General features: G+C 30.0%; 2 protein-coding genes across 2 annotated transcripts in view; both read right to left on the bottom strand.

The window, feature by feature from the left end:
- LOC130451829 (nuclear receptor coactivator 3) overlaps positions 1–1779 on the bottom strand; it is a 366138-nt gene extending 364359 nt beyond the window's left edge. Inside the window, exon 1 of the mRNA XM_056791123.1 lies at positions 1391–1779. The gene's annotated coding sequence lies outside the window, so the exon portion shown is untranslated. The remainder of the gene's footprint in view (positions 1–1390) is intronic.
- A 2308-nt stretch (positions 1780–4087) lies between these two features.
- Positions 4088–23684, bottom strand: part of LOC130451258 (alpha-mannosidase 2) — a 76243-nt gene continuing 56646 nt past the window's right edge. Inside the window, exons 6-13 of the mRNA XM_056790165.1 lie at positions 17269–17585; positions 14062–14343; positions 12971–13247; positions 10496–10803; positions 9966–10316; positions 9384–9852; positions 8190–8505; positions 4088–7728 (exon numbers count right to left, since the gene is read on the bottom strand). Coding sequence (XP_056646143.1) covers positions 7254–7728; positions 8190–8505; positions 9384–9852; positions 9966–10316; positions 10496–10803; positions 12971–13247; positions 14062–14343; positions 17269–17585 — 2795 coding nt within the window. The 3' untranslated portion in view covers positions 4088–7253. The remainder of the gene's footprint in view (positions 7729–8189; positions 8506–9383; positions 9853–9965; positions 10317–10495; positions 10804–12970; positions 13248–14061; positions 14344–17268; positions 17586–23684) is intronic.

Here is a 23684-nt window from a genome sequence, read left to right as displayed (position 1 = left end):
AGAATAATGCAAAAAGTGTGTTTAGCATAGTGGTTCAAAAGGCTGTAGTGTTATAAATTACGGTAGGATAAACCTTACTAAGTTGATGATAATGCTTAGGAATTGAGTTGATTTATGCAAATAAGGTTGAAAGCTGTTGTAACAATCAATGACTATAATAAAATATTGATAACATAACCATTGTTGTGACAGTCAAATTCTAAGAAAAGTATCTTCATTTTCATTAGAACTTTTTCCTAAATCTTGTCTAAAATTCCTTTACAATATTTCTATCTATCTATATCTATTGAAATATATAACTGATGTTCAATTTTGTTGTCATTCCAATTTTGTTACAGCTTTGAATTTTATCTTGTGATTAACTCTCTCTGCATTCTGCCAAGTAATAATTAATTTCTCTATTTTATTCTTGTCAAGGATTAAAAAAAAATCTCAAATTTTATATTGTCTTAATTTCCTCAAGTTTTCATCTGGTAATTGCTTTGTAATCTTGGTCTACAATCATTAACATTCTTCTAAAAACAATCAATAGGTATTGATGAATCAGAAGTTTTAGATTAAGTGTAAAAATGAGGAATCTCTTGTATGGGTTTGTATTTCTTCAATTGTGATCAAGACATGTAAATTTATTATGATATAGAGAGACTATAATAAAACTGTAAATAAGAAAGTTTTATAAAACTCAGAAAGACACTAAATGTATATAAGATAAAATTGTCTACAGCTTCATAAATTCAATGGCACTTTTATTGTGTAGTGCTAAAGTAAAACATGTAAAACAAAACCAATATATTTATCACCATCATAGTGGTTTGACAACATCAGTAAATTATAAGTATTTTATGAAATAATTACAACTTTGAGATGGAACAATCAGGCACAAACAGGCATAAACTAAGTTTGGTGAAGTTTTACTGTGAAAGTTAAAATCTAGAATTAAGTCATGAAACATATTTATTACATTATTAAGACTAATACAAAATTGGTGGTAACAGATAATTTGATTTAGAATAATTTTAGAGAAATAGAATATATTTATTTCAATTGTTCGTTTCACTCAAATTAAAAAGTATGATAATTGAAAGTTCAAAATCAATAATATAACCTATAATCTTCATTCATTTATGTAATACTTCGTACTTATGACTTCTACTTTTCTATATTAAAGTCAGATGGTAAATAATAGCAAACTATGACAGAATATCTCCAAAATAACCCTCAATAAATATTAAAGTAAAAGCAGCACATAATTATTGTGCTTGTGATGTATATACATGAAACCTAACCTTATCTGTAGGTATATTGACAAATAATCGAAGTTATTACTTGTAGAAGCTATATTCAAATAATATATCTAAACAATATACAAACACACGATGTAGAATCTTACCTGGATAAATGAAATACATAATGAATCGTGTCCTAAACTCCAAAAAGATTTGTTAAGATACCAAACACTACTCAAGGTCCCGTGATATCAAAACATCATTATCGTCATTATTATCACATACGAAAGACAACACTAAATATTCGTTTTTAAAAACAATTATCCACTACACTTAAATCATGACTTTTATAACATTATAGGAAAAAATACATATACATTTTCAAACCCATATCTATGGAAGGTTGTTTTCAACATGGCTGCCAGAAAACTCGGCTATTTCACAAGAATTTGTTGACCCTGGTAAATCAGACGATGCAATTGGTTGCTACAACCAGGCTCGAGCAGTCATTGGTTAGATTCAAGGTTATGGCCAAAACATGGACATGAAAGTGACGTACACCTGTCATCCCGAATCTAGTTTTTAGAAAAAATGTGATCTTAAAAATCCTTCATTATTCACTACACTACACAAAAGATGTTTGAACCATTGTTTATGTGGTGCCTCTCTTAGCACATTAAATCAAGACGTAATAAGAGAACATAATACTTGATAAATATTCCATAGATAACAGTACTAGCGTCATCTACACCGAAATAAATGGATTACGGATGTGTAGGCAAATATAAGGCGGGTGGTTTAAAAACTAAAAAATATATTATCATTTATATCAGAAAAACGTGTACAGAAACTCACCTTTCATCCTGAAGATCTTCCCCACTACCTGTAAAGTATAAACAAGAAGCATCAAAATAATCCATTATTCCGCAATTGTTCTTGTATAAGGTGTGAAATGGACAATTCAGTTAAATTTGCAATTCGAGGCACTTGTCATTGAATAATAAAATAACTATATAAGGTTTTACACTTCATAATTTACATTAGTGTATACATGAAACTCATATATTAATATTTACACCATTATAATGGTACAATGATGTTAGTATGGAACTAAGATTTCGCCGACATATAAAGCAGGCTCTAATTTTCATGCGCTTCAGCGCTTGACAACAAAGTTGCTAGGCAACTAGACAATGACCAACGCCATTGTATTGAGTGTATTTCACCTTTACTTCACCCTCTATTACAACCTAATTATATAAATGAAACTGAAATCTTCATTAAAATCTAATATACATTTGGGAATGTTGAGATGAATAAATAAGTATGAGTATAGTGAAAATGTTTTTATAAATGTTGATAAGATAATCCACATATTACAAATAAATTTATTCATGTAAATGGATTTATACCAAATTTAAAAGCAGGGTTTCAAATCTAATTGTAACGGCAGTTAAAAGTCCGAAACTAGTTATATCATTAATTTTCATAATAAACTAGATAAAATGTAAAATATTTAGGCTAAGGTAAGTACTCATTATCAAATCATTAAATTCAGGTGTTCAAAATATTAGAAAAAAAAAATAAGAATAATAAGTATTATAATAAAATTTAAAAAAAAATGCAGTTATATGTTGAAAATGTTATATTGTTTCTGTATATAAACATTTAAAATGCCCTTTATACATTCCTCTCAAGTTTACTATATTTGCTTTAATAGTTTAATTATTTCTATTTTCAATTGCACATTTAGGTGTCTGCTAAATAACAATTAATTCACAAAGTGGTAGTTGTACCTATTCAATACAATGAAAAAGTCTTTAAAACAGAGTAGGACAATAAGTTTGTAAAATAATGTCTAATTTGGAATCCATCATCAGATTCTAGTAATTTTGATTTGAAATTTTACAGAATATATAAAATATGTAAAAAATAAGGGCTGGGTAATTGAAAACAAATTTGAATATAGGTCCAAAATACTTGAGGACTTCCATTAAACTGATGACACAATAAAATTAACTGTTTCTGGGGAGGGTGGATAGTATATCTAGATGACAACAAAATATCAAATGAAACAAATCGACAAATTGTTATTAACACTTAAACTTTATTCCATCTGAACATTTTTGTGATTCTTTCTTTATTTTGTTTTGAGTAGGTCTTGTTGTACTGAAAATCTTTATAGATTTTAAGTTGGAACGAAATTAATGGCAGTATTGTATAAAGTAGTTTTTAAGCCATTAGTCACTGGTCAAATTCTATATTTGTAGTTTACTTTTAAATTTGACTTACTTTTTGTTATTGTATTTATTATTTGCATTTGCTTTATGATGTTTGCGTTCCTGTAGAATTATTAAAAAACTTGATTGTAGACTTTTTATTATTAAACATGTCCACAAATTTTCTTACAGATAATCTGTCCATTTTAAACAGGATAATAATATCAAACAGTGCAGTTTGGATTGATGTACAATATATACTACAATTTTAGATAGCGGCCATATATCACTTTAAATTCTAAGAATTGTGTATTTTTGGGATGGAAAGGGAAATACCCAGAGTAATAGATGAATTTAAGCATATATATATATATATTAATAGCAAGTAATAATAAGAATCTTAATGGTATGCATTATGCATACTATCATGGTTAATTCGAAGAACTGATTTACAGAAAATCTGTGGATTCATTCTACTAAATATTGAATATAAAGTGTGATAAATGAAATATAGTAGTTTTTTATCTTAGGCAATTAGAAGTATTGAAATACTCCTATATCTTTATTTAAATACTCCTTGCTGGCAGGCATTTTTACTATAGATCCTGGGATGTATGGGAAAAGCATAAATTAAAAAAAACAAAATTTGTAAAATTTTATTTGTAAAAATAAAAATAACTTTTACAAAAAATCTACACCCAATATCTAATTCACAATACAGAGACCAACGTAGATATCTTTTATTGATACAAATATAACCATTTTATATTTTTACTAAAATTATACATCACATTAATTATTTCCAATAATTTTCTATCAATAACATAATGCAAATCCAGATATAGTCATTGAAATATACTTTTCTTATCACTTTGGATTGAACTAAAACGTAGGAAATATTGGAAAAATTTTGCATTGCATTAAAAAATGAGAAACTATTTCAGTTAAGGACATATTCATCTTAACTGTTAGTTATAAATGGAACACTACCAATAAATAATTGGCAATGAAGGATAAACACAGAACAGGAAGAAAAAAACATGTTTAATATAGTAGCATGTTTTGCAGTTGACAATTTAGTTATTTCAAAATAAGATTGTGACAGTAACTTCTTTGGAATGATAGCCCCCTAACTATGGGGTCGGTGATTTTGTTCTGGTCGAGATTGAAAACAAGAAAATAGAAAAAGAATTTGCTGCCAAAATACTAAGTTTGGATAATGCCTCTGCCGAGGTCTCATTTCTAAGAAATTTTAGAAAACATAAAGACATATTTGTTTGCCCTGAAGCTGAAGATAGAAGCTTAATATATAAACATGAAATAAAAGGAAAATGTATGCATGCAGGTTTGATGCGTAGGGGGCAGATAATTTTAAAATAAAAATGTAAAAATTTATATTGTTATTAATTAAAGCATTTGAATATATTATAAATTGTAATATTGCAAAATTTTTTTGATAATAAACTTGTATTTTGAAATCATTTGTCTCTGTTCAGGTGATATTTCACTTTGCCCCACAGGTGGGGTATTTATACTGCAATAAAAAAACCTAAAAATTTATAAGTTCCATTATTGCAAGTCTTGTGATATTTATTAAAGTAATGTTCAAATATATTTATATTGGCTTGAGATCCTACTGAGTATTTTTTATGTATGAAAAACTGTTAATTGGTTGTTAACCCTCACACTTTGCCCCACATTCCCCTACTGCTCTGAGAGGTTGAAGTGGTAAGAGAATAATTTTATTCACATATAAAACCTGAACTTTTCAAGGATTTGTTTTGTGGAATGAATGAATCCTTATGACAACATATTCTTTAATAGAGATCCGAAAGAGAAAACATGTGTAAATTGTGTAGTGTAGTCAAAAACTGAACTGCAACTGATGCTAACTATAGTATTAAATACAAAGAATGTACTTAAAAATAGGATGAAAGTACTACCAAAGAATCAAACATAAAAATAACTATCAAAAATGTATTGAAATAGTAATAGATTTATTAAAATTAATCATAAATGCATACCCTGCACTCCGGCTCATGTTTATTCCTTCATTTCTAGCTTATATTTTATATATATGATAAAGTTTTTGGATAGAAATTCTCAATAACACATATTAAATGAATCCAACAATGGATGTTTAACAATACATAATGCAATAAAAACATGCTATATATTTAACTATAATTTGTTTTCAGTATTTTCTTTAAAACTATTTTATTTTTTATGATACATTGTAATAATGTAGATTATACCATTTTCAATTATACTATACTAAAAATTATTCTTTTTAAAACTAAAATGAGTAAAGAAACAATTCAAAATTATTTACTTGAGCACTATCTTATAAGAAGGAGTGAGGAAAATAATGGTTGCGCCAAATTTTATAAGATAAATAGGATTTGTTTTATTGAATATGTTTCATAGGATCAAAAATAGTATAATATACATATACATCAAATTTCGAATAAAATTTAACTGAAATGAATTGTGTGTCCCAAAAAAACATAAAAAATAGGAATCACCTAAGAAGTATTATAAAAAAGGTATATGGGTCCAAATATTCCCATAACCAATACCAAAAAATGCTCTGAATTAATGATAAATAATGATGAAGATAGAAGTATAAGGTTGGACCCTCGCTTCTTTTGATTGTTTGATATAATTTTCACAACAAACATTCTGGAGTATAGTAAACAAACTGCATTTGGACATTCAGAGACTTTTTGGCATCAAAACCAATAATTGTTAATTTAATAAACAAAATTTCGTATTAAGAAAGAAAAAATTGTTTTAGAGTTAGGCTTAGCAATAGCATTGAAAACAGACTTTTTACCTCAATTCTCTTAGCATCGCCGTTGTAGAAATTTAATACTTATTAATAAAGATTAGAGATGTCAATGAATTCTGTACTAGGTCCGTACCATATCAGTAGGTACAGATAATAAATGTTTAATAGAAAAAAATAGCTAGTAAATGACAATTTAGCTATTTGTTTGAATGCTTGGTTGAAAGTATTTCATTTATCTTGTTTAGAAGTCCATTAAAAAATGTTATTCTACCATAAGAAAATTGACTAGTATAATCAACAAGAATGGTAGCGAAAAATTGCGAATTATATGAATTAACATAAAATGTAGACACAAACCTAATATTCTCTATAGAATAGAAACTACATGAAATTGCAAACTAAAAGAAAGTTTTATTACCTGTTCAATGTTTAATAGAGAAAAAATATAGTTTGTGATACTGACATTTTTATTTCAATTTTTTTTTAAATATTAAAGTAGATTTATTGATATGGTATGGGATTTTTAAAAAAATGTACTACAGGCAAGATCATACTTACAATTTAAAAAGAGATGCAACATTCATATTATATAATCAAATTCAATCTAGACCTCTGCAATAAATTAGGAAGAAAATTACAAAACCTAATTTAAGGAAGTCTCTAGTCAACTATTTACAAATTATCTACAGAGAAATTTTGATATTTAATTTTGTTTATAATTGCACAATTCAAAATATTATCCAACATTTCTAAAATGTATAAAATGAAATCAACCAGTTATTTGAGACTATTTAAACACTTCCATTTTTTGAAAATACTAAATTATGAAGTTTTAACAATGAATCAAAATATCTATTCATAAATTTTTTCTCAAGGATCCAAATAAAAACAAATAATATTAATATTAAATAGTCGATTATATAAAAATCATATAAAGATGTGAAACTTGGATAATATTTCAAAATAAAAATATTCAAAAAATATAAACCCATTATCTCAACGCCAAAACAAATTAATTTATCCAAAAGTAATATTGAGAGTTTTCAAAGATAGAGGTTCTAAATAAATATCACTTAATTTATCTAAACTCGAAATTGTATCTAATCCCGTTAAAGTCTTCAATTCCATATCTTTAACACTAACAAATTCAAAAGTTAAGTCTTTATGAAATTTATCTACATCACAAGTATAATTTCCACCGATAACGCAATCGTATCCTTGTCTATGAAGAACCATAAGAGCACTGGAAGAAGGAAACTGAGAATAAATCGAATCTGGTTGTGTGCGAAGTGTTAATAAGTGCGTATCGCATGGGAATGGTTTGTTTATCAGTTTTACAGAATGATTAAATGTTACTTGATGCTCAGAGTCCACTATGAATATGTTCGCTGGATAAATCAAAGAGTTGGAGAGGTGAATACTGAATAAAGATGGACGAGAGAAGGCTTCTTGTTTTGTTGAGTCTGAAGGTTCTGTAGGAAGATTGAATGATCTAAAAATCGAAAAAGATTATTTCAATTTTTTATAGTTTACAGACATAAAATAAATTCAGTTCAATTGACAATCCCAGCATTTTTATTTGTAATACCTATTCTAAGTTATTTTGGTAATTTTCGTTTGTGGTTTTTTGAAAATGCAAATAATATCAGATTAGAAACTTGACCTATCTAATCGGGATCATTTAGATTGTATATTCTTTCTACATATGTTTCGAGTCCAGATTAATTCCTAGGTATGCAAAATCTAACGCACATTTTTCAATTAATCTCAATGTTGTAAATTAAAATGCAAGGATATATGCAGTGACTAACATCATCACAAAATTGAGAAAACCTCAAATTCCCTTTCACTCATTTATTTATACTGAACACACTGTTTACTTCTATTACTACTACTCAGTTATTAATATAGAATATTATATAGAACTCAAAAGTTCTATAGAAAATATATTACCTGACAACATCCTCTTTTTCATAAGGATCATCAGCATTATCGAACCTTTTCGGTTGTTGCTTATTATCAGTTGTTTTTATTTGTGAGATATCTTCAACTAATAACCAATATTTACTGACAGTCTTTCTGTTATCAGTCAATCCTTCTCCCATTCCTCTAGAATCATCATACAACGTTCTTCTATCTAGCATTACTTCCAAAAAACCGGGTTGAAAACTTGAACTACCTTGGGCATGGTTGACTAAAAGGCTGAGACGGACGTTATTGTCTTGAATGTAAGTCATGGTGGTAGTAGGGAAATAATTGCCTTCTAAGCCTATAATGGTATAAAAATAGACAAATTAGTATATGGACCGTTTTTTTTTTATATAAACTGTATTATTAGCAAATAGTGATTGTTTTAACGTTTTTTAAGATATCAAAAATCCTAAAAAACATTTTTCACATTATTTCAATTTTTTCCTTGGTTTAAGTTTATTGTGGTAAATTCAACATAATAAAGTTGTTGACGATTTTTCAAAAAATGATTACTCTAATAGTCGGTTAACATAGATGATTCAAAACAAGTTAATTTTCTATTTTCCGAACAAATCGAGTAAATAATTTTACATTGGTAATGTTCTATACATCATTTTCGTAGTCATCACACTATTAGGTCAATCACTGCGATGATCGTTTTCGCAGCTTGTAGGGTCTCATTTAAACTTTGCTTTCCAATATTTCACTGTTGTAAATTGAAGAGAAGACTCACCCTTATGTTAATATTGGTTGGGTTAATACAATTCAAATAAAATTGTTGGATCACAATACAAATCACTGAAAAAGCTGGCGTTTTCAAACAGATATGGTGTACTTATATTGTGTCTTATATAGAAGTCTTTCAATTAATTATTGCTATCTCTAGTCTAGGACCCGTAGTTATGAGACCACCCTGTTATAAATAATATTGATTCAAGATTTCAACATTTTATATGTATTATCATGACTAACCCTATCTTGTTAAAAAAGGATTTCTTTAAATTTTATTTGACTAAAACGATTCTTTGTGATAATAAACCTAAAAAATATACCCGTTTGAGACTTATTTTGAACAAAAAGATAAAATTGTAGTCAGAATAAATAACACTGCCGTGAATCATCTAAATATATTTGACACTATATCCATAGAAATATTTCCAACTCAATTCCACTTACCAATTCTCTCAACTTTTATTCTCTTTTGCATATTTAACCCATTAAGATCAGAGTAATACTCAGGCGGTTCTCCATTCTGTATATCAGTTATAACTCTCATAAATAGTTCAGTCTCTCTATTTTTTGGAGGATTTTCAAAATCTACAGTATTTTCTATAAAAATTCCATTCGACAAGGAAGAGTTTTCTCCTAAATATATAGTTACCGTATGCATTAGGAACGGTCCATAAATTACAGATATTTCTGTAGAAAGAGGTCCTGTGGTAATGATAATACTTTTTTGTTCTTTGTATTGAGACAAAACATCTTTTTCATAGTCTCTTTCGTTTGGATCTGGCATAAAAAGGTAAGCCCCTGAATGGAATTGGGCGCTCCTGTAAGCTGCAAATTGTATGCCACATTGCATTATTTTAGGGTTATGCTTCCGTGTTATTGTCTTCATGAAACCTGTACCCCCATTAAACAGTACCTAAAAGTAAATTATCTTGCTTTGAATATGTATAATTGTAATAAATTAAGGGATGCCTATGTCCAGTGGATATTTGATGATGAAATTATGAAATATGTCACTGTTCTTCTTACCTTAAATTTACCATTTTCCAACTGTATATCTCCTGGTGGCATATCCTTGAGAACGAATTTAGCTTGAACAGTTTCTCCTTTAACGTCATTTTCAGTACTTATAATAGTAGTCGACTTTTGACAATTCTTACAATAAACTGTTGCCAATTTATCACTAACTGTCGCGTCGTAGATTATATTAAAAACTGTAACAGACAATTCTGATAGCTTTGCTATAAAAACAACTTCATACTCATCTGCAGCTATCCATAATTTTGTAAAGTCCGACATATCCCAAACAGGATTAATTTGGTAAAAGACATTGTTTCCTTCACTATCAGTGACTTTTATGTTACTCGTGTTAACTCTAATCTGAAACGGATGAGGATTCAATCAATATTTATTACATTGTTTGAGATTGTACTTATCCATATAGTGTAAAAGTTGTGATAAAAATATAAGACTATTAAATATATCACTTATAAACTGATAACATAATTACGCAAAGGATTACTTAGTGTGATCAATATAAATCAAAGATTTCGATTTACCTGTATAACTTGTTCTTGGGGAGATGTTAAAGAGTTGTATACTAATATTCTTCTAGACTGACTATTACCTACTGGAGAAATTTGTATTGGAGTTTTTCTAGGCAATTTATCAAATGATTCTCTTTCCAAATCACTTAATATAAGACTTTGATCAGGCTTAATAGGGATATCTGGAAATAATAAGCTTTGTAGTGCATTTTGTTGTATATTTATGGTATCCCTGATTCCTTCAAATAATTTTAGACCATAATCTCTCATTACAAACGATTTACTAGTACCAGTGATAGCATCATGATGTTGAAAAAGACCTAAAAATACAATTTAATCATTGAAATTATTCAAAATATGTAGGGAATAAACTAAAAATTATAGATACAAAATTACCTTAAATCAGATGGCAAGCTACTATAGGATTATGAAAAGGATGAAAACTAAGCTCAACAATGTTCAACGTACCTATGGACAACATCATTAGCAAAAGTGACAGAAAATGGTTGTTGGTTATACGAATCTAGAAATAATTAAAATAGCTGAAGGAGAATAGAGAGTGATAAGTGATCAATAAAAAAACATATGGAGAGCTGGAACAGAAGAGGAGGGTATGATTAACACAAATAAAATACTGGTATCAGGAAACATCAATACAGAAATTGAAATAGACAACGTGCGAGTAGAATAAGTAAAAAATAAGAATATTGGGATTAGTGATGAAATTTATAGATATATTATGAAGTGTATAACACTATTTATCGACTAGTTCTAATTCTAATAGAAAGAACTAGTACAAATGAAAGAAGAATAATTAGGAATACAACCAAATACAACCAAAACTGAACAGGTACTAATCATAAGCTAGATGAGGCATATTCAAAAAATCATACACAAGTTAGAAGAATATATGAAGCAAGTACAAAAAAAAGAAGAAAAGACAAATACAGCATTGGATCAAATTCTTCAAGATAAAACTTGGAAAGATGTAAAAACGTTAACGAAAAATAGAAAATAACGAAAAATGTTCATATATGCTACTTGAATGTAAAACCAACACCTTAGGGTTATAATGTACATATAATTCTAGGATACAAACGTATACGTGTAATAAATATTAATCTTATTTTTCTTTCATATTTGAAACGGATATATTTGTGGAAAACTCCATATAACTATATGTGGAATTTTTTAGGTCGATATTACACATTCATCAGTTTAATATCGTCATTACACAGATATTCTTATAAGGTTATCTCTTATCAAAGCAGGTTAAAAATTTCAAAATTTACTGCAACAAGTAAAAGTAGGCAGAGGAAATATTCATTTGAATAAGAGTTTTATGTATCCGATCAAAACCCTATTCTTTTTCCATATCAATTAAATGTAAGAAATTTGAGTTTATTCTATGTTTGATTATTGATTATATAGTGTTCTATTGATAATTGATTAGTAATTTTTACTTTATCCCCCCGATATTCGTATTACATATTGAAGTTGAGGCTTCTGGAAGAACTATTCATATTGAACACACCGTATTCTACTAACACTACATCAATACTTACAATTACTCTATTTGACACGCGTTTCGATAACCTACTTATCGTCTTCTGAGAGTGAAAGGTTACTTTGTAGTTGTGGGTGTTGGTGTGTGGTAATAAACAATGTACCCAGTAGTTAGCAATTGTAATATTTAATTCGAGTTTAACATATCTTATTTTGGATATAGTTTAATATACGAACAGTATACAAAATCATTGAATCAATTTCTAATAGAGAAATGAAAAAATTAAAAAAGTTTAAGAATCAGTGGGAATTAAGTAAGATAATATAATGGGTAATGTTATTGGGTGGCTGTAGAACCTATCTTCAATTATTTAGACATACCTCAAAGCTTATGAAATTTGATTTTAGCACAACCCTCCAAATAAAAAGACCTAGTTTCTTTTGAAAAACAAGAATTAACAGAAATCTAGTGAAGATTACAGATACTTCTCAGTAATAGGATGATACATATTTTTGGGAATATTGTTTTTAAACAGTACAAAATATAAATGTATCCATATTGATTCATCCAAAATTGGAATTTCCCGGAAAAATTTAAATAGTTCTATACTCAGAAATTCATATATATAAGCAGAAAGTCAAATGTACTACAATTAATTATTATCGCCGCATGACATAGTTGTTTAATTGAAAGTATTCAAACAAGTAAATTGGATGCAGTGTTAGTATAGAAGTAAAATAAATGTTACTTGGTCACTAGTCCTTTGATTTATACTATAAAACTGATATTTGGAAATTTTGTTATCAATTTTAGGAATATTTAAAATATATTTTAAAGAAAGCACATGAAAGTGCTAATAAAAATATCTGAAGATGGGTTCGAAGGTAGTGGAATATTAAGAAGATACATTCAGAACTTGTGCTTTTTTTTGTACATTGCAAATCATTTTTCTATGCCTGAAATACATATGGTATCTTTACCTAAATTTCTACGAGCTCTAATGAGTTTCTCAAAGTCTCTTTCTAGAATTTTTGAATAAGAAACAGATTTATTTTGTTTGGCTTTATTGAGTGCAATAGTGTATATTATCTCTGCTCCGCGAAGTGTATTTTCCAATTCTCTGTCTAATAATTTCATATATGGTCTAGTAGTGAAATATCCAGACCAATAAGCAGGTCGGCCCTCCGTAAATATATCGGAATAAACAAAAAAGTCGCCTTTCAATGTTGGAAACTGATTGTATCTTTTCATAATTTCCTAAAAGAAAAAAAAACAACAATAAAGTCATAAATAAAAACAAAGGTTTGAATAATGAGTTTCAATCAAACTGTAGTTTTTATAATTGAATTCCGATTTAGAGAGATTTAAACAAATGAGTAACTTATCCGTAGCTTATTTTAGACAAATTATTATTGTGATTGTTCTGTTTAGTAAAAGAAACTGTAATAATCTAATAAGTCACTAGAAAAATTATTTACGTAAACACTAAAATTTGAAAAGTTCAGTCCAGGAAACACTAGTGCAGTTATTACACATATTACAAAAAAGTGGCCCAGAAAAAACGTTTAGAGCCATGAAATTGAGGAAAAATAGGAGAGAAAAAAATATAGCTAATGAAGAAGTAACAAAACAGACAAATGGCCCAAATAAGCAGAGAATGGATGAAGGAATATAAACAGGAAATACAGGAGTAGGCAATTACATTGATCATAAACGTATAGTTGATGAAGATTTAAATTGGCTAGGCAAAATATATAAACAAACACAGTGCAAAAAAAAATTATTTGATTTGTAGAAATATATTGAAGAATAGGGGAATGTGTGAGCTATCAAAATTAAATAATGATATGCTTCTCTGGACAATGACTTTAATCCAGAGTTGATACAATATATGATGGAGAACTATATAGACTATGAAATATAAATAAAAAACCATAGCACATAAAAAATATTCCAAAAGATCTAATAGAATATTCAGTTTACTCTGAAATAATCAAACTTCATAAAAAATTTCTTATTCATAGATTAAATACTTGAAATTAGAATGTTATTCTGAACTTATTTTAATTACCTGAAAGTACATTGCTGGTGTTCCAAAGCTAATATCCGTTTTATAAGTTTCTTTGTTGGCATTAATATAGTCTATGAGTTTTATATAATTCGTATATTGCTGATCCCATTCTTCTTTAACGTTATACCTAAAGTCATCTCCTAACGGCATCAAAACCGTGTTGTGTGGAAAAAGTGATCCTGTTCTAGCGTACTGTTCTAGTAATAATTCCGCTTTTTCCTTCACATTTTTATCAGTAATTGTTTGAGCTTTAAGTGAATATTCTGTATATTCCCCTGGAACCTAAAATTTAAGAATTCGAGTTAAAATTCTCAAAATTTCTTCCAAACAAAACTTTTATTGTTTTATAAGACTGCTACTAACGAGATTAGGAAAAATACTTCCAGAATCATAAAAAGAAGAAGACAGAACGTAGATAAGAAAGAAGTTGACAGGCGTGAAAAAAATAAGTTTAGAAGAAGTTGAATAAGCTAAGGGAACTCGAGTTGAAGATATGCTCATCAGAATGGCGGCGTATTAATAGAGTAAATTGAAACACTTATGAGTGAAGCACCCGAGGAATGTACTGATTGAAGATTATTATTCAAATTAACTATGTGGGAGGGAAATAGCAAGTTAGTCACTATTTTACTTTTACTGGTAGATAGGGGTTGTTCACAATAGTTCTGAAGTGCATATACGAGGTTTGTCTATAAAGCTTCCGATCTAACAAAGGAACAAGATATTTATTTCCATAATCATTTTTATTTTTAAACAACAATACATCGTCTTATGCTTAAACCGCGTCAATAAGGCCTGGCAAATGTTCATTCAAGTATGCAAACGCGGTACCCAACGTTGGGATATTTTACGTAAGCATTGTTCAGTCAGTCTGTGGCAAATGAGTTTTTTGATATGCCAATAGCCTCTTCTATATCCCTAAACTTTAATCCGACGGTTGTTCAGTACCATTCGGCAAACTTTTTCAATGATATGGCTGGTTGCTACAGTTTTTGGCCATCTCGACGCTTGTCGTCAGTCAGATTGATAAGATTTCATGGTTGTAAATGATGGTACAGTGTCTCGATACATAGGATCTAACTTCTCTTTCATTTGTGTATTGCCTTTAAAAAGCAAATATTTAATGACAGCTCCATACTTAATGTTTTACAATTGATCAAATATATTTCCCAATTTATATGATAAAATTAAAGTCTTGTATGATATTCGACGATTCTAGAGATCAGTAATGATATTATATGATTAATTAAATAAAATAATAAATTATAGAATGAACATTTTATCCAAAACGGGAGGGTGGAAACAGCTACTATTATTATCATTTTAGAGATAAATATTCTATACATAATTCAAAACAAATTATAATGTGTACGGCTTGTTGGAAATCGTAATACTTAATTTTTTGTTTTGCTGAAAATTGAATCTGTAAAGTGCAATGCGCATAGTTTAAAAATAGAAAAGCCGTTTTTTTAATAATTTTACAGACATCATTAGGTAATTATTAAAAATTTAACGAATAAATGGAATAACACTGTTTCGAATGACATTACTGATAAACGACTGTTGTTGTCATGCAATTCTTTTAACTTGAAAATTTGATTTTATGTGGAATATTTTGCAGGAGTTAGGCAAAATTTAAGTCGTTAAAGTCGCAAGTGTCTAGACTGTTATAGTCTCTTTTTATGTACGTGAGTAATCAAACTTACTTGTTAATCCAAAACTTAGAACTGTCATTTCAAATATTGTTACAGAATAATCTAAATATTTCCTAAAATTTTGATAAAAGTAAGTTTTAGGGCTTTCATCGGCCTTTTATAACCATTTGGACTTTTAAAGAATTTTAAAAATTACATAGTCGTGTCATAAAATCTGTAAGTACCTATTTGCCAGTAAATTTTAGAATTTTTTTTTTTTATTTTAATTCCGAAAATCTCTTCCCGACCAATTATACCGAAAATACGATTATGGGAAATTTGAAACGGACGCGTAAATGCCGAAAAATCTTTCCTTTAACAGTTAATGAAAAAACAATAATATTTAATTGTCTTAAATTCCAAGAAAAAAATTTATGAATAAGTGGAATACTTGTAAGTTAGTTGTACGCTTGGTATAGGGAAATCAACGATTTAAAGAGCTTCAAACGGTAAGTGAAGCTCCAGGAAAACAAATTAGAAATTTATTTGAAAGAAAGACATCGAAGGCAAGTACATGAGTCTCTAGAACAAAATTTCCGACAGTAGACAAGTTCTTAACACGGTTCGAGATGAACTTTGAAAAGTTTCAATCAACCTTGACATTATGGAACTGAAGTCGAAGACAGGTTTTTAATATATCTGCTGAATCAAATCCACCAAAAGGTGGTTTATTCACTTATGGTAGTAATGGATAAAGCAAGTTATCACTCGAGACCTTTAGAAATATTGCCCGTAACCAAGTGGTGAAAAAAAGATTTACAGAATTAGTTCAATTCAAGGTTTATTAAGTTCCATCCCGGTTTTTGTGTGTATCCCTCAGAAAGAGAAATTAAAAAAATATGAAATTAAAATTGCAGAATATCGTGGAATGATGGTGGTTAGATCCCCATCATCTCATTGCGAACTAAACCCGATTTAACTGGTATGGGCATATATAAAGGAAGCAGTTAAACAGTTGTTTTTAGAGTACATGATGTGAGACCTGAAAAATGAGAAAGAAGAGGAAGTTGGACAATATTACTAATGAAATAATCGAGCCACCTTTTGTGAATATTGGTTGCAACAGTTCATCTTCTGATTCTGATTTGGATTTGTAAGAAGTATCTCTACTTATATTGATGGGTTTTTATATCAAAATTATCCTTTATGAACGTGAAGTTGTTTAAAAATCAGTTTACACCCTTATACCTATATAATCAGTATGACAAAATGTTCCTCATACTTTGTGGAAAAATGGAACATTTTAAACAAAATGCACTTTTTCACTTTCAGTTGTTTGGAAGTGAAAAGCAGGTTAATAAGGTGAAAATTCAAGACTACACCCAAAAATATTCGAGGTATAACTTCAAAAAGTATTTAAACTGTCTAATAAAAATAGTGATACGCCTAAGGATCACGAAAACATCATTTTTTTACTCTCTCAATCATAAATATAGGCTATAATAGTTACGACACTTGCCCACTGAAAATGCAAAATATTATTTGTATATTGTGGCTTTATTCTATTACTCACCTTTCTAAAATCAAAATTCAAACAAATATAAGGATGAGGGCCACAGCTGTGTTTGATTGAATATATATCAAAAGGTTGGTTATGAGTAAGAATCGATCCAAAGGGATCAGCTGGAGACCAAGAAGGAATCCATTTGAAGTCCCCGTATTGTTTCATAGCTAACCATTGTTTCCAAGCGTAATGAACTCTTTGGATAACCGTTCCTTTAAAGCCAGAAGCTGCTAAAAGATAAGGAATGGTACTGCCATGACCGAAAGGATCTATAGACCAACCGGACTGCGGTTTTATTCCTAGATTTGTTGAGACCCATTGGTGACCTAACAAAAACATGGTTACATCAATTTTTATCTCATAAAATTTGCTAAATGGTCGTAATTTCTGGAACGAGTTCTCAGTTTATTAGGGGGATGTTGAATATACATCTTAAATTGTACCAATAACAATAAAGTTACTAAGTTTGACAAACGATTATGCTCCTAACGATGTTAAACAGCTACAACTATTGTGTTCATTATTTATGTATTTGTATGCTACCTATAATATACATTCTCCATGTCCAATAAAAATTTAAAAAGTAGTTTTGGCCGTATTCTGAATCAATATAAATTGGCATTTTACGCCGTTATTTAGACAGATGCACTTAGAAAAAAATCATTATTATACCTCGTTAACTTGCTACAACTGAATATTAAATTATAAAACGTAAATAGACGAATAAAATGTACCTCTCTTTAAGGAAGTTTGGTTTAAACGGGGTACCAGACGTGAACTGAGCCCTTTTTTAGCCCCATTTTTATGGAAAACGAAATTTCCAAGCAAAAACCATGAAAGAAAATGAATTCTTTGCAAATAAAACAGAAAAAAACATTTTAATTCCGAAATATCTTTATAAATAATAATAGTGTCTGAACTAGAATCATCATTTGATTGAATTATGAAGGGTTGTAAGAGGATAATACCACATACTCATTTTCTTCTTTGATAACATGTTCTACTCAGTTTTCCCATAGTTCTTGGCGGTCTGCTGCTAGAACTTTCTTTCCGAGTTCTACAACATCTTTACACAGTTCTGAAGACATTTTCGTAATTCTGATTTTACATTTGCCCATATTAACTCTATAGGGTTAAATATGCAATAGTAAGGAGGTAGTCTGAGAAGAGTATGACATTCTTTGCACAGCTTGTCGATATAATAAATTTTCTTTAACTTTTGACCTACAATAACAGTAAGCAATTCTTTGTTTGTTGAGCCTTTTTTAGCGAGTGGTAGGATGCATTGTCCATAACGATTACTGACTGTGGTGCAATGTTAGACAAAAGCTGTTCATTAAACCACTTTCCAAATAATTCTGTTGTCACATCTTCATGATAATCAGCTGCACAGTTTTTAATGTTTCCAGCAGATATTAATAAAGTATTAGGCACGATCCGTCTTTGCTTCCAGCGTGTACTAATATAATGCGTTTCCCTTTAGAACATGGCCCATTCAAACAGCAATTTTCACTATTGTCAACCCAACTGAAATTTACTACATCGTGACTGTCAAACCATGTTTCATCTGGATAAATTATGTGTCTATTAGAACTTCAGTGGTCTTTTATCTGACACAAATAATCTTATGGCCATAGAACGATCCTTGACGATTCGGTTATTGCCATATGTTTCTTCAGATTTTTGTTTTTAAAATCACATGCAGACAAAACTTGACGCAATGTTTATAAACTGGTATAATTGTATTCTGGATAATTTGCTACCTCCTTAAATAAACTATAAATTGTCCTACATATAGAATCTTGACTAGCTTTGTCAACTGATTTCAGTTTTTCTTTACACGTTTTTCGGTTCTGTGAATGATCCACAGCAACCCATTTCGTGACTACTCGATAAATGGAAAATTTAGTCACTCTAGTTAATTCAGCATTTTTTATTATGATTGCATTATCAGATTGCTGAATATATTTAAAATAATTTGATGTTTGTATATCTAAATATTTATTATGAAATTCATATCTGTCGTTACTCTCACTATACAGCAATTTCATTGCCTTCATTCGCCCATGCTCTGAAGAACGCCATAATTATATTTATTTAAAGAAATTTATGAACTAAATGAACCTCATTAAACGATGCCACTGCTTATCGCAGACTGTCTGGCAAGAATATTTCGAAAAAATTGTGTACATACGCCTTCCGACAGCTTCGGTCAATAGAAAAGCATTTATGTTTAAGATTCGATGTTTTCATTGGTAAAGAGTGGAGGTGATGAATTTTGACACATATTCATCAAGTCCACGTATCTTAATTTGGCATGAGTGCCGTGTGTATTTATGAAATATTGATTGGTCCTCACACACCTATCTTCTGCAATTGATATTTATGCTAGACGACAGCATGTTCCATTTCATTATAAAACCAGCCTTAATCGATTTCATTAGCATTTGTTTTAATGATTTTCTTTTCGCACGGATAGAAAGACATTGAGCTTCAGTATATTGAATTTAAGAACTACGAGTTATGGAAAACAAAACTTAAGGAACTAAGAAGTTTTAGATAAACCAAACGAAATACTGAAATGTTGGGCTTGTTTGCCAAATAAATTTATTTGCTCAATTTGCGTTTGGAATCTTTTCAGCATTCGGTGCGTCCTATATGTGTGAGCATTTTTTTTACATATGAAAATAATTTTGAATCTATGTCGATGCTGGCTGACAACAGATAATCCAGAGGCGTGCGAAATATTAAAAGTAACTAGAGAAACCAAAAATAGAAAAGCTTTCGTGAAAAACAGGAAAAAATATAAGGATCGTCTTCTATAAAAAGTCTGTGCTAAGATAAAAAATTTTAAAAATATCTTTAATAATTTTCTTAAATTTTATTAGATATCTTCTATACTACCTATTCCATTTATTTATATCATCTATTCGTATAAAAATGAAACATTTTTGTACAGCAGTACTTCGGCTTTGTTGTAAATTGCACATGGGCATCTCTTTGTTAAAAGGTTGCCAACCCCTGAACCATTTATTGTAACTACTCCAGAAATAACAAATAAGAAAACGTTGAAATAACTAATGAAGTGAATATCTCAACCGAATGGTTATGGGATTATTTTGGATGAGAAGTTACATATGGAAGATGGATACCGCGATTCTTTGTTGTCGATCAAAAGCACGCGCGCATCAAATATTCAAACGAATATGTGGATATCTCGAAAAGTATGTGTGTACTTTTCCGTCGATATTTAGATGAATATTGGGTACACTATTAGACCCCAGACACAAAAATACAATAGAAACAGTGGACTTCAGCCGGGGAACGTACTCTCACGAAAGAAAAACCGTTTTTTCGCCCAGAGAAAATGCAAACGCATTCGTCGATGATAAAAGTTTTTTTCCATCATGACAATGCGCCTGCTTATATGTCCCTTAATGTTCATTTATTACCTCATCCGCCATATTCACCTGATCTGGCTCCCTCCAATTAATTTCTCTTCCCAAACTGTAAACAATGGCTTGGTGGAGAGCAGTTTCAAATAAATGAAGAGGTGACGGCAGAACCGTTCGTACATTTTGCTTCTAAAAGTTTATTTTTTTTGGGCGGTTAGACAGGACATAATGTTGAAAAATAGATTATTTTTTAATGTAGATTGAGTTTTTCTTTGAGAAGTGACTCTTTATAGGAAGCGCCTTCATAAAAAGTCAGTCAATTGAGTTTTAAGGTGAGAACTCTTTTTACCACTAGCTGTTAATAGGAGTACACAATTTTTTTACAAATTTTCTATTGTTTATTAAAATTTAGTCATTCAACTACATCGTACCGCTATTAATCCCGACCCACCGAACCGGCTCGGTCTATATGCAGTTACTACGTAGGTCCACCGGGAATTTATTAGTTATCCCACATGGACCGTCCTCCCCGGAATTTGAGCCTCATTGAAAATATGGTTTCATAGTCACGATGTCAACTATAGGAAATAATTGTTCATTTGATTACCGCTATATCAAAATTAGAATGAGTTGTGATAGTCAATAAAATATTAGCATATTATCAACTGTCAAATATCGATTAGTTGTACTCATTGTCTAAGAGGTCTATGGAATTTTTTTATTTTTGACAGTTCAACGGTAAATATGTAGATCAAAGATCTATATTTGAATCAGTAACAGTTCAATTAAAGAGTCAGACCTATATGAAAACTGAAAATGAAAAATTTGGCACATGAATACTTGGTAGAATTATCTGAACTGTATTAGTTCCCGGCCCAAAATGTTAACGTCTGTATCTGATTTTTAAATAAATTTTCATGCGAAAATGCGCCATGATAAATTCAAAAATTGACGGTATACATTTAACATATACTCCTACATTTGAGCTTTTTTAATCCTAACAGGTAACTGACGAAGGAAATGAATTATTTCGACGTATCCTTTGTTCTTGTTCAAGTTTAGAGTTGAATTTATGATATCACGATATCTGCAGAACATTATCCAAATGAGAACTCGATTAACCGTTGTTGAAGTTAAAGAAACAATCAGGTGAGCGAAATTGCGAGAAATGTTGAAACTTGTAAGGAGCTGAAATTAGCGAGTTATTTTCAAAACCGTAAAAATGCAATGAATCTTCAATTTACAATTATTTTTGCAACAAAGAGCCTTAGATGAGATATAAGTAAATGAGATGTTCTACAAATTGTTTTTATACCTATCGAGGTGTTTTCGATGCCTGCAACGGATGATTCTCTTAATAATAACTGCCCGCCATAAAGTACTTAATTAAACTTGGTATAAGGAGATTCAAGCCTTGCAAAAGAAAAATGACAGCCACAAATGAAGGCAACAAGGAGTGTTATCACACGCCAATGACAATATAAACATGAATAAAGAAGATAAAATCAAACATTGGTAAACATACCTTGAAAAATTATTTGAAGACCAACGAAAAAACGACAGCCCTGATTACGAAATTGTTCAACAGCATATACTTATGATTCTGGATGCATACGATTAGTCTTACGTGCCACTTTTAAAGCTCTTTCTCAAAGTAGTCCACAAGAGAATTTACAAATTATATGAGATCCGAATATCCCCCAACCAGTTCGGGTTTAGGAATGCTGTTGGTACGAGGGATGCATTATTCTCAGTACAGGTCCTGAAACAAAGCATTCGATCGAATGAAGCATGGAAGAATGATGGAGATACTTAAATTAGCAGGAATGAACACTAAGGACTTGAGAATAAATGGAAACCCCTAATAGGACCCAACTGAAAACCTTAGAACACCCAGAAAAGTGAAAATGATGGGAGGAGTCCAACTTACCTTCAACTTGTGCTCAGAGCGGATATAAGAGAAGACCTATATGAGACAGAAAAAGGTATACTGCTAAATGGGTACAGGTTAAATAACGTCAGATATGCAGACGACACAATTGACAACTCATGATTATAAGTTAAAAATGGGATCACAGAAAGCCATCTCTATATCAATCAAGTTCCAAGATAAAGAGTTAAACAATGAGATATGAGCAAAAAATTAGAAGCCTTCGAAATGTGCCTTTAAAGACGAATACTCAAAATCTCTTGGACCGTCTGGGTAACAAATGAAGAAGTCCTCAAATCAATAGAAAAAGAATGAGAATTGTTCATAACTATAAAAATTCGTAAACCTTAGTACTTCGGCCACATAATGTGAAATGAATCCAGATATGCATTGCTCCAAGCCGTCCTGCAAGCCAAAATATTTGAAAATAGAGGTCCAGGAAGAAGATAAACATCCTGGCTTAATTACCTTAGAACCATGTTCAATAAAACCTCCCCTTAACTCTTTCACATTGCAGCTGACAGAATAAAGATTGCCATGATGATCGCCGACTTTCGTCAGGGATAGGCACCACAAGAAGAGGATAAACTTTAACATTAACTTCTCAATTCAATTGCGGCTTCTCTTGCTTAGAAATAAGAATTCCTGGAACCATTGGTTAGGATATTCATATTGAACACACTGTTGACTACTACTATATAGTACACTAAAACTCACAATTAGATTACCTGACGCGCGTTTCGATAGCCAAGTTATCGGCTTCAGAGACTGAACGTAAATGGTATATGTCATACAGTGTGATTGTGAGTGTTGGTGTAGTGGTAGTATGAACAGTGTGTCCAGTATCTCGTTTAGAAAGCTTCGATTTTGTAATTTTTCATTTCAATTTGTATCGAACTTCAGTTTAAATATTTGAGACATGTCTTTTTGCACATAATCTTAAAATTTAACACACTATCGATAAGAATTCTAATTTTTATGTACTCGTCGTTTTGGTATTGATCGATTTCGATTTTAATGAGCAAGGTACTCGAAAAGTGGGGTTGGAGTCCAGAGGGTAAGTCAATTTTTATTAAAATTTACAATGGTACATTGGAAAT

The sequence above is a fragment of the Diorhabda sublineata genome, chromosome X (assembly GCF_026230105.1).
Source record: "Diorhabda sublineata isolate icDioSubl1.1 chromosome X, icDioSubl1.1, whole genome shotgun sequence".
In the NCBI taxonomy this organism is placed as follows: domain Eukaryota; kingdom Metazoa; phylum Arthropoda; class Insecta; order Coleoptera; family Chrysomelidae; genus Diorhabda; species Diorhabda sublineata.
Note: the sequence above shows the minus strand (reverse complement) of the source record. Positions and strands in the feature narration are given on the sequence as shown.